A 13,174-nucleotide genomic window follows, 5' to 3' on the forward strand; every position below is an offset into this window, starting at 1 on the left:
AGTGGAGATCTGACAGAGCCGAGCTGCTGTCACACTCCCTCACACCGGTCCAGCTGTGTCCAGCTGTGTCCAACTCACTGGTTTTGTTCACACTTCACTTTTCTAATCTCATTTCTCCATGAAAACTGATTTTGTATTTTAATTTAATGATTAAACTGGGCATCAAGTTCCCCACGTGAACATAAGTGCAGTTGAATTGTTCATTTAATAGAAAACGGATTAAAACTGATTAAATTTTATCTTATTATTAACAAAACAGCTGGATGGAAATGTTTCCTGAGCTAATATCTTTTAGGTTTCATTTCAATTCCCACAATATGGCCAAAAGTATGTGGACACTCCTGTCTATTTAATTTGTGTGATTTCATGCTTGGTCTGTTTGTCTTAGCGAGTTCCAATGAAAGGAAATCTTTAATAAATTGTTTATAACACACTATTACATAATCATAAGCAAGTTATAATTGTACAGTATGTAATTAAGTCTATTATCTATTATTTAATATTATAACTGTTACATTAAACATTTGCATCTGCTTACAATTGCACTGTAGTGTGTTATAAACTGTTCATTACATTTTACATATTGCTTATAAATGCTAAACAGGGGGAGTTGAAATAAAGTAGATAATAACTGAGTTACATTCACAATAGTCTGACCTCTGACCTCTGACCTACACGTGGCTGAATTTAGTTCAAGAAGAAGACAAATTGTTAAAAAGGTAACTTGTGCTGTTTGTTGGCTACGCCCACTCAGTCTGAAGCTGCTGTGATTGGTGGAAATAATGAGGGTTAGGATTCTGTGAACCAGTCGTCTCAGGGTGAGATGATGACATCAACATGTCCCGACACCTGAAAAAGCACACCTGGATGTCAACAGATGAACTAATAACAGTTCAGTTAAGCTAACTTTTCTAATGCTAACATATTAAAATGCCTGCTATTTATGATATATATGTTTTTATTATCGTTGCTATATGAACAAATAAATAAAAATCTGATATGCAAATAAAACAATAACAATAAATAGATAAAATCAAAAAAGAAAAAACAGGAAAGAAAGAGGATATTAACAGCTACTACTTGTTAGCATGCAAAAGCTAACATGCTACCATGATAACAAACAACATGGATATAAGTTAATGTTTACTAGGTTCATTTTCAGCTAGATGCTAACTTTAGCATTTTACAGTAACATTCCTACAGTTAATATTCATGTTAACTAATTAAAAAATACTAGCATGTTGATATTTAGCATGTAACATCTAGCAAGCTAGCTTTTCTTTACAGGTATAGGCTACATGTATGTTATGTTGTTAACACTGTGTTAACAAGTTGCACATGTGAACATGTAACTTGAAGCATATTAATAATCACATTAACATGCTACATGTTTGTTGTCTATCCTGTCTGCAGAAGTGAAGCTCATGTTTGGTAGCTTTAGCAGCTGTGCCTTAAGCTAAATGCTAAATTTAGCATATAGCAGTAACATGCTTATTGTTTAATATTATAAAGTAACAGAATGCTAATGTGTAATGTATATAACACTATCAGACTAGGCTAATTATATTAGCAAATGTAAATGGCCAAGTATGTTTGCTAATGTTTAGTCGGTTAAGTAGCTGTGCTAAATGCTAAATTTAGCATATTGCTTTAGCATGTGAATGCAGTGAATGTTTGAACCAAATTTTATGACATATTTTATCAAATGTTTCACTCTGGACTCGACCGTTGAACATGGCACATCGCATGATGACAGGAATATATGATATGGCGTTAACTGGTCCTGTCTGTTTTAAAAACCAGTGATATGAACAGAGGACGTTGCCAAGGTTACCTGAGACAGGTTGCTGCTGTTCAACTGCGCCACAAGGCATCGGGTTCCATCCAGCCGAGGGATGAACTCCTCCGTCCAGGAGAATGAGGACTGAGGGTTGATGACGCTGAAACACACACGGAGGTTAAAACACACAACATCTGTCAACACGTTACCACAGGTGTGTAAGTTTACGTGTGTTACCTGTAGTTACGCGTCCTGTCACTCATGAGTCCAGGTCCCTCCATGGCCACGTGGACGTTGTTCAGGGGGAAGTTGAAGGGGTTGGTGAAGGAGACGGTCACATACATCCGCTGCTGCACCTGAGGCGTGCCGCTCACCTGCAACCACAGAAGAAGAAGAGCAGAGTTTAGTTCCACTGTAGTGTGTGTGTGTGTGTGTGTGTGTGTGTGATTTTACCGTCATGATGAGGCTGGGGGTCTGCAGGTTGACCACCTTGATGGCGCTCACTGATTGGTCATCAGCCTGTCCAGTCACAATGAAGTGGAGGCAGAGCTGAGCGCCCAGGTGAGGCATGTACTCCTGAGCTGAGATCTTCAACATCACACGCTCCGCTGCAACACACACACACACACACACACACACACACACACACACACACTTTAGTACCACAATCATAACGGAGTTTGGATCACACAGGACTTTCAGGTGACTGCTGCCGTGGCTCACTCTGGTAGGGCGTCACTGTGACACTGAAGCTCTGATCTTTGAACTGACTGGCTGTGATTCCGGTGTAGAAGACGACCGACCCGGACAGGTGAGCTTGGACAGATTGGGGGGATTCACCCTGGTTCTGGAAATCCACGGCCAGGTTCACGTCCTGACCCAGGTGGCACTGGAGAGAGGGATGGAGGGAGGATGGACAGACGTCATGACGGAGGTATTTTTCTGAGCTACTAAAGGAAACGTTGACGGACGTATTTATTAAACGTCCGGTTTGATGCACGTGATTCTGTGTCCATTTAATGTTTGTCAGTTTACAGAGTAATGAAGAGTAAAAGTTCTCTTGCTCTTCGTTCATAATAAAAGGACATGTACGTTCAGTCTTTCAGTGGATATTACTGTGGATTCTTTTACACCAGGCGTCTCCAGCCTCTTTCACCTGCTTTGGCTAAATAAAGGTCTGAGAGCTGCTCGTGTCCGACATCACTGTTACATTTATTCACACATCGTATCAAAACACAACATCCACAAACATCTGAAACTCACATCAGACAAAAATCTGCAACTAAACCTCCATAAATCTGATTAGAGATCAGTTCATCCAGTGGTTCATAACAAAGTTTCATTTTCCAACATGTAAACAAACACGGGGCTAAAGTCGAAGCCTGCGGTTTAACTCACTGTATCCATGGCAACATATCTTCAGTTTTCAGTTTATATCTGTTCTGATAGAAGAGTTGTTTTCACGCTTTCAGTTTGAACCATGCATCCAATCACTAACATGTCGTATCATAGTCGAAACAGGTAGAAAAAGTAGTTAATGTAAGATCACCTGAGACACCTATAGCTTCAGCTAACCCACCAATTAGCTTTAGCTAACAGTAGCAGGACTCTTGCTTCAGGTGGTGGGTTTTAATATTCACTATTTTCATGGAAATCACTCATGGATGGCTGGACAGGTGGATGAATGTAACGACAGATGGACGGGTGGTGATGAACGTATGCAGGGTTAAATGTACTGACGTGACGCGTGTGTTACCTGTTCAGTACTGATGACGACAGACATCTGGGTCTGAGGCAGCTCAGAGTGATCCCTCTCGCAGCCGTATTCCTCCGCCCGAGCCATAGTCCTGCTGTCATCTCCACTTCCTGCAGACACAGACCAGGTGAGTACAGGTGGAGCTACAACTCCTCCTAACTCCCACAAGCTTGAATTAGATCTTTGTGTGTGTGTGTGTGTGTGTGTGTGTGTGTTACCTTCAGGATACTTGTAGGTGTATGTGATGTCCATAGGTGCTGGGCTGCCAACAGCTTTGGTGTAAATAGCCTGTCCAATGTGAGTCTTATCCACCCTGAATGGAGTCAGAGTCCCGTAGCGATCCCGCTTTAGGAAGACCACGTCACTGTTCACCTGGACGGAGGGAAAACATCGTTATAAAGTTTATAACCTGAGAAAACTCAGTAATTGTGCTTCTTTTTTGCCATTAAAGATTTCAAATGTTTACGAGCTCTGAAAGACGAAATGTTTAAAAAATGTTGAACCTCAGCGAAGACAAATCCACAGTCAAACGGGTGGCACAGCAGACCCTCTTTAATGGCACTGACTGAGGCTGGGCCGCAGCGAAAATGTCCTGTAAACCAAACACAGAGACGTCTTTATCATCCATCACTCCACCTGTTTTACTCATCGGTCCACCTGGACGTCTGTCCTACCATCACTGGTCTCCTGGGGCGTGGCGTCCACCACCTGCCATCCTGCGAGGCCGGGCGGCAGGTCAGGACGCGCCATGAACACCTCGTTCCAGCAGTGGTAGTTCCTACAGGACGGGACAGAAAAACTTAGTTTCACACTGTCACAGACTTTATATGAAACCAAAAACATCACATACCACATGTTTGTTCAGTTCAAAGGCCCAGGGAAAAGCCAGTATCTACCAACACATGCTCCTTCAGCTCTTTTGCTCCATAGACTTCTTCAGGGGTCTGACACTGGGTTCCTCAAATGAGTAATTTGACACCATTAAAATGAATTGCAGTTCACGACTCTCCCTCCTAGACTCTCACAGTTTGAAAACTTCTGAACAAGTCGAATTAATTAATTTAGAGTTTATTAGATATGATTATGTGATTGGGCACGACTACATTAAAACTTTCATGACACGAAAACTGATTTCGGGGTTAAATCATCACTCAGTAAAATACGGGTTTGGTAAGTAAAGAAAACCCTGCTGGCCTGGACCAACCAGATGGAGTCCCTGGTGTGGCGTTTGTCCGGCGTCCCGTCAGGCTTGAAGATGAGGTCGGTCTTCAGGTTGCCCGTGTTGTCGTGAGCTGAGGAGAAGTTGGTGATGACCCTCGCCGGGATGCCGAGGCAACGCAGGACTGCAGAGAAGTGGGATATTTAAACACCGTGTTAAAATGCGGTATCTGAACATGCGTATCGCGGCGACAGCGTGAGCTCTTACAGGTGTTGAAGACTCCGGCGAACACCCAGCACTGGGCGAAGCAGATGGGGACTCCGGTGTTGACGAACTGCAGCAGGATTTTGACGCTGCCTGTCCAAGATGTCGGGGGCGTGCCCATGGAGAAGTCCTCGCTCCAGTTCCCCACCAACACACCGTTGTCGTCCTGAGAGTTCAGCTGCGGGCAGAGGGAGGTCAAAGGTCAGTGAATGTCTGACACCGAGCCAATCATCGAGAGACGAGAAGTTCATCCTCTCGTGACCTTGTCCCAGACTCAGTCAAACTATTTTTAACTGACAAAAGTTCCTATTTTATTCTTAAAAACTCTGATATAATGAGCAGGTATTTAATAATGAACACTTGTAATTAACAGATAAATATGAGCTTATTTTTAAGAGATAATGAGGAAAGTTTGAAATTACACGACTGTTAAAACAAAGTGTTACCGACCAATCTGAAATATATTTAATCAAACACACTCAAAGTGTCTGAGAAGACTGAGTAACCACAGCTCATTCACAGTCATTCAGTCATTCACGTGAAGCAGTTTTCCCGCTCTGTGTCCTCACCATGGCCGACCCCTTCCTGACCAGTTTGATGATGTTGCCTCGGTTGTAGATCGGCATCCGAGACGCATCCAGGATGTGAATGCAGGCGTCTAAAATTCCACGTTCAAACTGCAGAGAGAGAAAATACACTCACTTCAACTCCATTCTTTTTCTAATGGTGTGTGTGTGTGTGTGTGTGTGTGTGTGTGTGTGTGTGTGTGTACCTGTCCATACATCCAGTTGCGGTGTGACACAGCTCCGACTGAGCCCTGGTAGATCACACCTGTGTCGTTGAGGACGTATTCCCTCCGCTCGCCTTCGTTAGGGACAAACACGGCGTCTTCTGCAAAGACAAGAACAGACGACACGTCGTCTTCCACGTATTTTATAGGTATGAAAATATGTAATTAGGGTTCTAACCCCTCATCTTACACATTTACCTCACACCTACAGGACAATATTCTCTACAAAAGCCTCTGTGATAATAGCAGCCACCGTTAGGGATTTTTAGCTAATTAGCATAATGTAAAATGAAAAACAGTAAAATTAATAGATCAATACCAAATTTGGTTTCCAGCCCCGAGAGACACATTTCTGTTATAAATGAGCAAAATCAGTTGAAAAACGTGGCCGCCATCAACCAAGGGAGTAGGTCTACCAAAGCATTCATTAGCTAAAAGTTGTCTGCTTCTCTAAGGAAGTAGAACCCTTGAATTGCTGCATGCAGCTGTAATTTAATCTGTGTTTTTAGTCACAGAACTAAGAATTGTTAAAGTTCTGTTATAGCTGCTCTGACAAAAATATAAATCATAGCAGCTTTAAATTTCAGAAAAATCTGACTAAAACTCCGAGACAGGACAGAAGAACGTCCCTCTGAGGACAGACAGAACTTCTCTCAGCCACTAGGAGGCAGTGACAGGTGAATGCAGGTGTTCGTACCTGGACACCAGGCGTTGAAGAGCAGGTACAGGTCGGTGCTGGGGTCCCTCTTGGTCCTCTGCAGGCCGCCGCCCACCATGACGGCCACGTAAGTCCGAAACTTCCCCACGACGGCGTCGGCTGTCGGGGTGATGCCCAGCATCAAAGTCTCACCACTGGTCTCCAGGATCCGGCCCGACCACGGGCCGCCGTGACGGGTCCCGAACGTCACCACCACCTGGGTGCCCTTACTGGGAGAGGGGTTGGAGCCTGAGGAGGAGGAGGATTAGTGATGAAGAGGAGAGGACACTTGCCTTGTTTAGGAAAATACATTTTTTAAATGTTCATAAAATAATGAAAATGGTAAAAGTGAAAGTAAATTCATTTGTTTTTCAAGTGATGACAAAACGTGTCTAAATTAAGAAAGGTTGTATTTCAGATGTTTCTCTTAATCAGTTTTTTCCAGTTGAGCCTGTGAACATCTGTCCCACAGCAGCTCAGAGTCTGATGTGTGTCTAATGTGTGTTTCTAATGACAGTGCCGGGGGGAGTGTGTGTACTAATTAGCCAGCCAAATGAATGGGAGGCTGCCTAACGAACCGACGGTCGTCTAATTGCTCGGTGGTAACAAACGTCTCTTCATCAGCTAATTGGTTAACGAGGGAGCGGTTTAACTGTTGGGCTGCGGCAACTGAGCGCGCCCTGTGACACAGACCACGCCCCCCAGTACATGTCGCCGAAACAGACAGGAGCTTTAATGTGATTATACTTTAGTATAATAATGTGTAATAATGATCTTATTAACTCATGAAATCAGTTTTAATCATATATTTTATTTATGATACTTGACATTTAGAGATAAAGTGACATTTCTTTACCTCCTTCACATCTTCACACATCTGATATTCTTACATGATTTCTTTTAATATTCTGTATTATATGTTTTAATAAATCATTGTTCTTAAACACTGGGCGCTGGATTTTAATACTTATTTTGGTGCAGATGAAAATAAAAGTTGGCATCAAATCTTTGGTCAGATTCATCATTTTTCTGACTGAATTTTTTGACAAGATTGAATGAAAAAGTGTTTTATTTAGACAAAGCGAGTTTACACATTTAATATTTGATAGATTTTCAACAAAGTAAATTTGTAGGAAACATAAGTTCCTACATAATAAACTGGGTTATATTTTGTGAGAGAAGAGGTCAGGGGTCAGACTCACCAATCAGGAACTCCACCTGGAAGTCGTCTCCCTGGGCGAACGGGCGGTTGAAGCTGATCCTCATGACGAACTCCAGACCGCGTCGGACCACCAGGTTCTGGATGTCGTAGGCGGTTGTGAAGTGGTTTGGTTTGTTGACCTGCTGACACATGTCGACGCTGACGACCGACAGAGACCCTGAGGGGAGGAGTTAAACGACCCGGGTTCATCAACACCTGATCCAGTTACAACCATCGCTTCTTCTTCATGTTTATAATTCAGACCAGATAATAATAATGATAATAAACGTTCATTTTATCATGTATCACTTTTTCAAGCTAAAATATCAAATATATGAATTTTATTGAACTAATAAGGAAATTTAGTTTGTTATCCGACAGAAAAACGGCAGAATGAAACCAGCTGAGAGAAGGTCGTTTACCTGGTTAAAGCAGCAGGAAATACATGTGTGGTTAAAATAACTTCACTGAGTGTAAATCTATTCATTATATTTATTTAAAGTTAATTATTAAATAAAGGTCCAAAGGCTGATGTCAGTGATTTTAAATATTAATAATAAGTCCATTAAATCTGCCTGTTACAGTAACTGCTCTCTGCCTTTAATTAAACTTATGTAGCTGCGATGATTAGTCAATTCTTTTTTTAAATAATCAAACGATTTTGTAATTTTTAAAGTAAATTAAACGATTGTTTCTGATTTGTTGCTTTTCTTGGCAGAAAATTTCTGGGTTTTGGAAAAAAAGACATTTGAAGGACATTTTTCACTATTTTCTGATATTTTATAAACAAAACAACGAATCAGTTCATTGAGAAATACATGAAAAATAATTTGTTAGATGTAAATGACATGGCTCTTACCTCCATCAGGTGGGTGTCCTCTGGGCGTGGCCTCTGCGTCAGCACTTTCATCAAAAGCTTCAAACTCAGGGAAATCGTCATCCTCAGTCGTGAGGTTGGAGGTCGGCACCTAAAGATTATTCAAAAAATAATCAATCAATCAATCAATAAAGAGAAATAAATCTGAACCGAATATTTCACTTTCTGGTTGTAGCTGTGTGATACCGGCTGAGCGTAGCGCCCCCTGTAGGAGTTTGGTCCGTCGGTTGGACGAGACATGATGGTCACTGGAGAGAGAGAAAATATTTAACAAAAAAATAAATGACATGTTTTAATCAAATCTGAGCAACATAAAAATATTAAAGAAAACAATTCAATGATTTTAGAACATGGAGGTAAAATCTGCATTAAATGTTCAACAGACACATAAACTGTAAATCTGCAGGATGAAATAAACATTAAATATTATTATAATAATATATTGAAGTAAAAGTACATGTACTGTAGTGAAATGTGGATTGTATTTCAAATTAAATTCTTTTTATGTAAAATCTGAAAAGTAAGTAAAGCTGTTGAATAAAACGTAGCTTCTTTAGTGAAATACCAGATAAATTTACGTCTTTGAGATATTGAATAAAAAATATTGAATAAAATGAAAAATGAATAAGGATCATTTCATTTTAAAACATCACAACATCCTTTAAAAACGATAGAAACGACACAACTAAAAATATCATAATGCATAATAAAATAATATAAAATAAAAAATAATTAAATATTGAATATGAAAAAAGAAAATGTGCAGTATGTGAGTCTCACCGCTCAGAAGGAAGTTCGTCTGTCGAGTCTCTGATGATCAGATCGACTTCAACACCAGTTTATATACACACTACTTCCTCTTCCACACACACACACACACACACTCCCAGACACACACACACTCCCAGACACACACACACACACACACACACACACACACACACACACACACACACACACACACACACACACACTGTGTTTTGTTTATGTTTTTGTTCAGATTACAGTCACATGTCATCATCTCTACTTTGACACTGTTCCTATTATTGAATTTACAGTAAAAACAAATAAAACTGATACATTTCTGATCAGTATCAATAAAATGTATTGAAAACTATTTTTTTTTTTTTAGTCAAAACCCTGGAAGAATGAAGCCAGTCCAATCTATACTTTACAAAATAAAGTATAGATTCGATTCGTGTGTGTGTGTGTGTGTGTGTGTGTGTGTGTGTGTGTGTGTGTAGGTGACCTCGACCCAAACAAACTGACTTGTGTCACAGTGTTTACAACAAACAGCTGACAGATGCAGAAACGCGTCATTTTCTGCTGATGTTCACAGTTCAGACAGAAATGAACTTTATTTATGTATCTGATCATTTTAGTCACGACTCAGGGTTATATCTTTTACTTCTACACACAGTATATGTTTTTATTTTATATGAACATATATTTAATTTGCCGAGCTACAGGTGGTTTTTATCCTGTTTTTACCTCCACTGGTTGATGAAGTTCAGTTTCAACAGAATAAGAAAACAGCTGATTTAAAACAGAAGTTCTGCATTGTCATTAAAACCCTCTGAGGTCATGGAAGTTGTGCACTTTTATGTAGTTTTATATTTTTGCATAAAAAGCCGTTTCCTCTGCAGCAACTTCCTCTGACCTCGAGCAGGTCGTCGTGACACGCTGCAGCTGATTGGTCAGATGTGCAGCTTCCTGTTTGCAGAGCAACGTCTCAACAGCAAACTCACAGAGAGAGAGGCGTCAGAGCGAAGGTACGACACAGGTGCAGAGATAGATGCTCTCGTTAGCGTCGTTAGCAGAGATTGGCGTCTTGCTCCAAGGCTAACCCAAGACAAATTCATTTACTGGCTACTTAGCTAGTTCACAAGCTAAGCTAACAAGCCAGGTAGTGAGTGCAGACACTGATACCTGCTAACTAGTGCTAACAAGTAAATGAAATGATACTAGAAAAACAGTTTTTGTACCAGGCTGTAAACATGTTTATTTCTGCTGTAAAGTTGGACATTTTAACATGGGAGTCTATGGGGACTGACTCACTGTTGGAGCCAGACTCTAGTGGTCGTTAGAAGAACTGCAGCATCGGAGGTTGGAACGTGTAGTTTTCCCTACACTAGTATTTGAGTCTAATTAATTTAATAATAACAAAAAGCAAAATACACAATAAATGAAGCTAAACGTGTATTTGATTGACAGCGTTATTTGTCGAATTCTATACAGATATCGTGGAATCTTTTGGTCACAATAATCATGGTGGTTAAAATCTGATATCGTACCGACACTACTGCAGAGAAACCTCATTTCTAACCCAACCTGAGGATCACCAAACTCAGTAGGATTCATCATCTGGAGGACGTGAGTGTCTGAACCAAACTTCATGACAACACATCCGAACATCGTGGCGTAAAGGTGGATTCAGCAGGTTGTCAGAACAGATCAGGATCAGATAGAAACAAATGTTTGTGAATGAACTGGGAAGTTGCTTTAGTGTCTACAGATGAAACCTGAAGTTTCCTGCGTTAAAGAACAAAAGACTTATTTTAATTTGAAGGATTTTGGCCTGTAAACAAAAGTAAACATGTTCTTAAATGTCGTCTCCTCTAAAACTAAACGCAGATGTCAGGACGCGTCGAACCGTCTCTCTCTGCTGCGACATCTCATCCGTCACCACACGACATGATGAAATGTAAGAGGGGTTTTTCTGTGGTCGCCGGGCAGACAGCCAGACATGAGTAAACCAAAGTCTTCAGGTTTCAGGCTGATTCGTCCCCCAGAGGACGAGTCACCGTCTCTCACCTCCTAATCTGCCTGACTCATCAGGACCGACTGCGGGTTATTATGGTCTGTCAGCAGAAATGGACGGGACGGACAGAAGGACGGGAGGGGAGAGGCACAAAAATCATGAGCCAAGAGGACGATAAAAGGCGGCACCGTGTCCCTGGGGTCAAGTCCAAATGTGGACAGGTCATCGCATCTCTAATGTCCACAAGAAGAAATCAAAAAATATAATAAGGATAGAAAAGGAAAGGAGGACAGAAGGAGGACATGATGGGACAAATCAAATACAGCAAAGGACAGAAAGAGACAGAAGAAGGAAGTGTTACCTTAATTATTGTACACATCTGGATTATTTTAAATATAAATTTACCATATAAACTATTATTTGAGTTTATTGTATTATTAATAAACTTTATTTCACTGAGTTTATCATATACTTTCATTATCAGTTGCAGGCCTTTATAATTCCACATATATAATTTGTAGGTGTAACATTTAAGTTTATTATTTACAACCCCTTTTGGTTCCCACCTGCCGTTGTTTCCAGGGGGACAGGTGTGAATGTGACAGTCTGTAAACTGCACATGTAACTGCAAAGAGAGCAGATTAAAGTTCAGCTGTGCTGCCGTGTCAGTCGTGATTATCGAAGACAGGTAAAGAAAAGTTGTAGAGAAAGGGAAAGAAGGAACGAGCAGAAGGGAAAATTAGAGGTTAAAAACAATGTAGGACAAAGAGGACGGACATTAAAGAGAGAGGGACAGACGGGGAGAATAGGACGAGACAGGAGATAAAAAGAAGTCAAATCTTTCTGTAATATCTGATGAGAAATGTTTAACACGAGCTGTGCAGGTCAACGTGTCTCTGACACGGAAGAAGAAGAAGAAGAAGAAGAAGAAGAGGAAGTGAGAGCAGAGGAGGTCACTCTGCTCCTCTGACATGTTGCTGCTGTTATCACTGAACTTCATGTCAATCCCCTGGCTTTATCTTTAGCGCCTCCACGAGGTTGACATTTTTTTATTTTTATTTCAAAGATGTGGATCACCACATCTGGTTCAGAGACTCATGGTCCCCTGAGGATGAACCCTAATGACTTTTATGATACATTCACTTTTCATGTAGCGACACCAGTGGGTCAAAGTTTGTACTTCGTCTGTGAAATAACTCAATATCTACTAAATAGATTTGTACAAAATTTTGTACAGACACTCATGGTCCCCAGAGGCTGTTTCCTGTTGCTCTGCATGGCTTGTACACTGGCTAACACTGACACATTAACAGAAATGTTGATTAATGTACCAGACTCAAACATCTCCACAACAGTTTTCATGTTCCCCTGAGGATTAATTTGGGGGGTTAAGCGTCTTTTAATGTGCAGTATAAGTCGAAGGTTTAAATGTTTTAAGACAGACTGTGAAGATGTCGTAGGTAGAGAGCAGTGAGAGGAAAGAAGAAACTTCAGTTTGACAGTTTCTACATTTAGCTTCTCTCCTCCAGAGAACCACGAGGGAATCCGCTGAATAAACCTCATTTCCAAGCTCACAACATGACAAGCAGCCAGGAGACAGAGAGCAAAGATCCCTGTGGTCACTGTAAAACAGAAATACAAGAAGAGACGATGATGAAAAAGCAAATGAAAGAGCAGGAGAGGTTTTGAGCAGAGGAAGTCCTCATATTGAATTATTCTCCTTTTGTCTAAACTTGAGAAAACTCCTCGGAGGTTTGGTCCAGAGACGAGTCGAGTGTCTCAGAACAAACGGCTCATCGCCACCTCGGGAGCACGAGTCAATACCCAGCGGTGAGTCACCGCCGCCAGCCCGCCGCCAGCCCACAAACCAATTACAGCCTCAACAGGCG

The 13,174-nt window shown here is 41.1% G+C and overlaps 1 protein-coding gene across 1 annotated transcript; it reads right to left on the minus strand.

Annotated features, from left to right (window-relative positions):
* Positions 1-813: 813 nt before the first annotated feature.
* On the minus strand, positions 814-7,799 carry f13a1 (coagulation factor XIII A chain). Its single transcript, XM_022766514.1, has 15 exons — positions 7,649-7,799; positions 6,447-6,695; positions 5,732-5,850; positions 5,529-5,636; positions 4,963-5,137; positions 4,741-4,879; positions 4,211-4,314; positions 4,040-4,128; positions 3,755-3,908; positions 3,537-3,646; positions 2,504-2,669; positions 2,234-2,388; positions 2,018-2,154; positions 1,835-1,940; positions 814-849 (listed from the first exon to the last, which is right to left on the minus strand). The coding sequence occupies exons 1-15, from the start codon at positions 7,797-7,799 to the stop codon at positions 814-816; spliced, it is 1,998 nt and encodes a 665-aa protein (XP_022622235.1).
* Between the last annotated feature and the right edge of the window lie 5,375 nt (positions 7,800-13,174).

The sequence above is a fragment of the Seriola dumerili genome, unplaced genomic scaffold (genome assembly GCF_002260705.1).
Source record: "Seriola dumerili isolate Sdu_G_001 unplaced genomic scaffold, Sdu_1.0 BDQW01000859.1, whole genome shotgun sequence".
NCBI classification, from domain to species: Eukaryota; Metazoa; Chordata; class Actinopteri; order Carangiformes; family Carangidae; genus Seriola; species Seriola dumerili.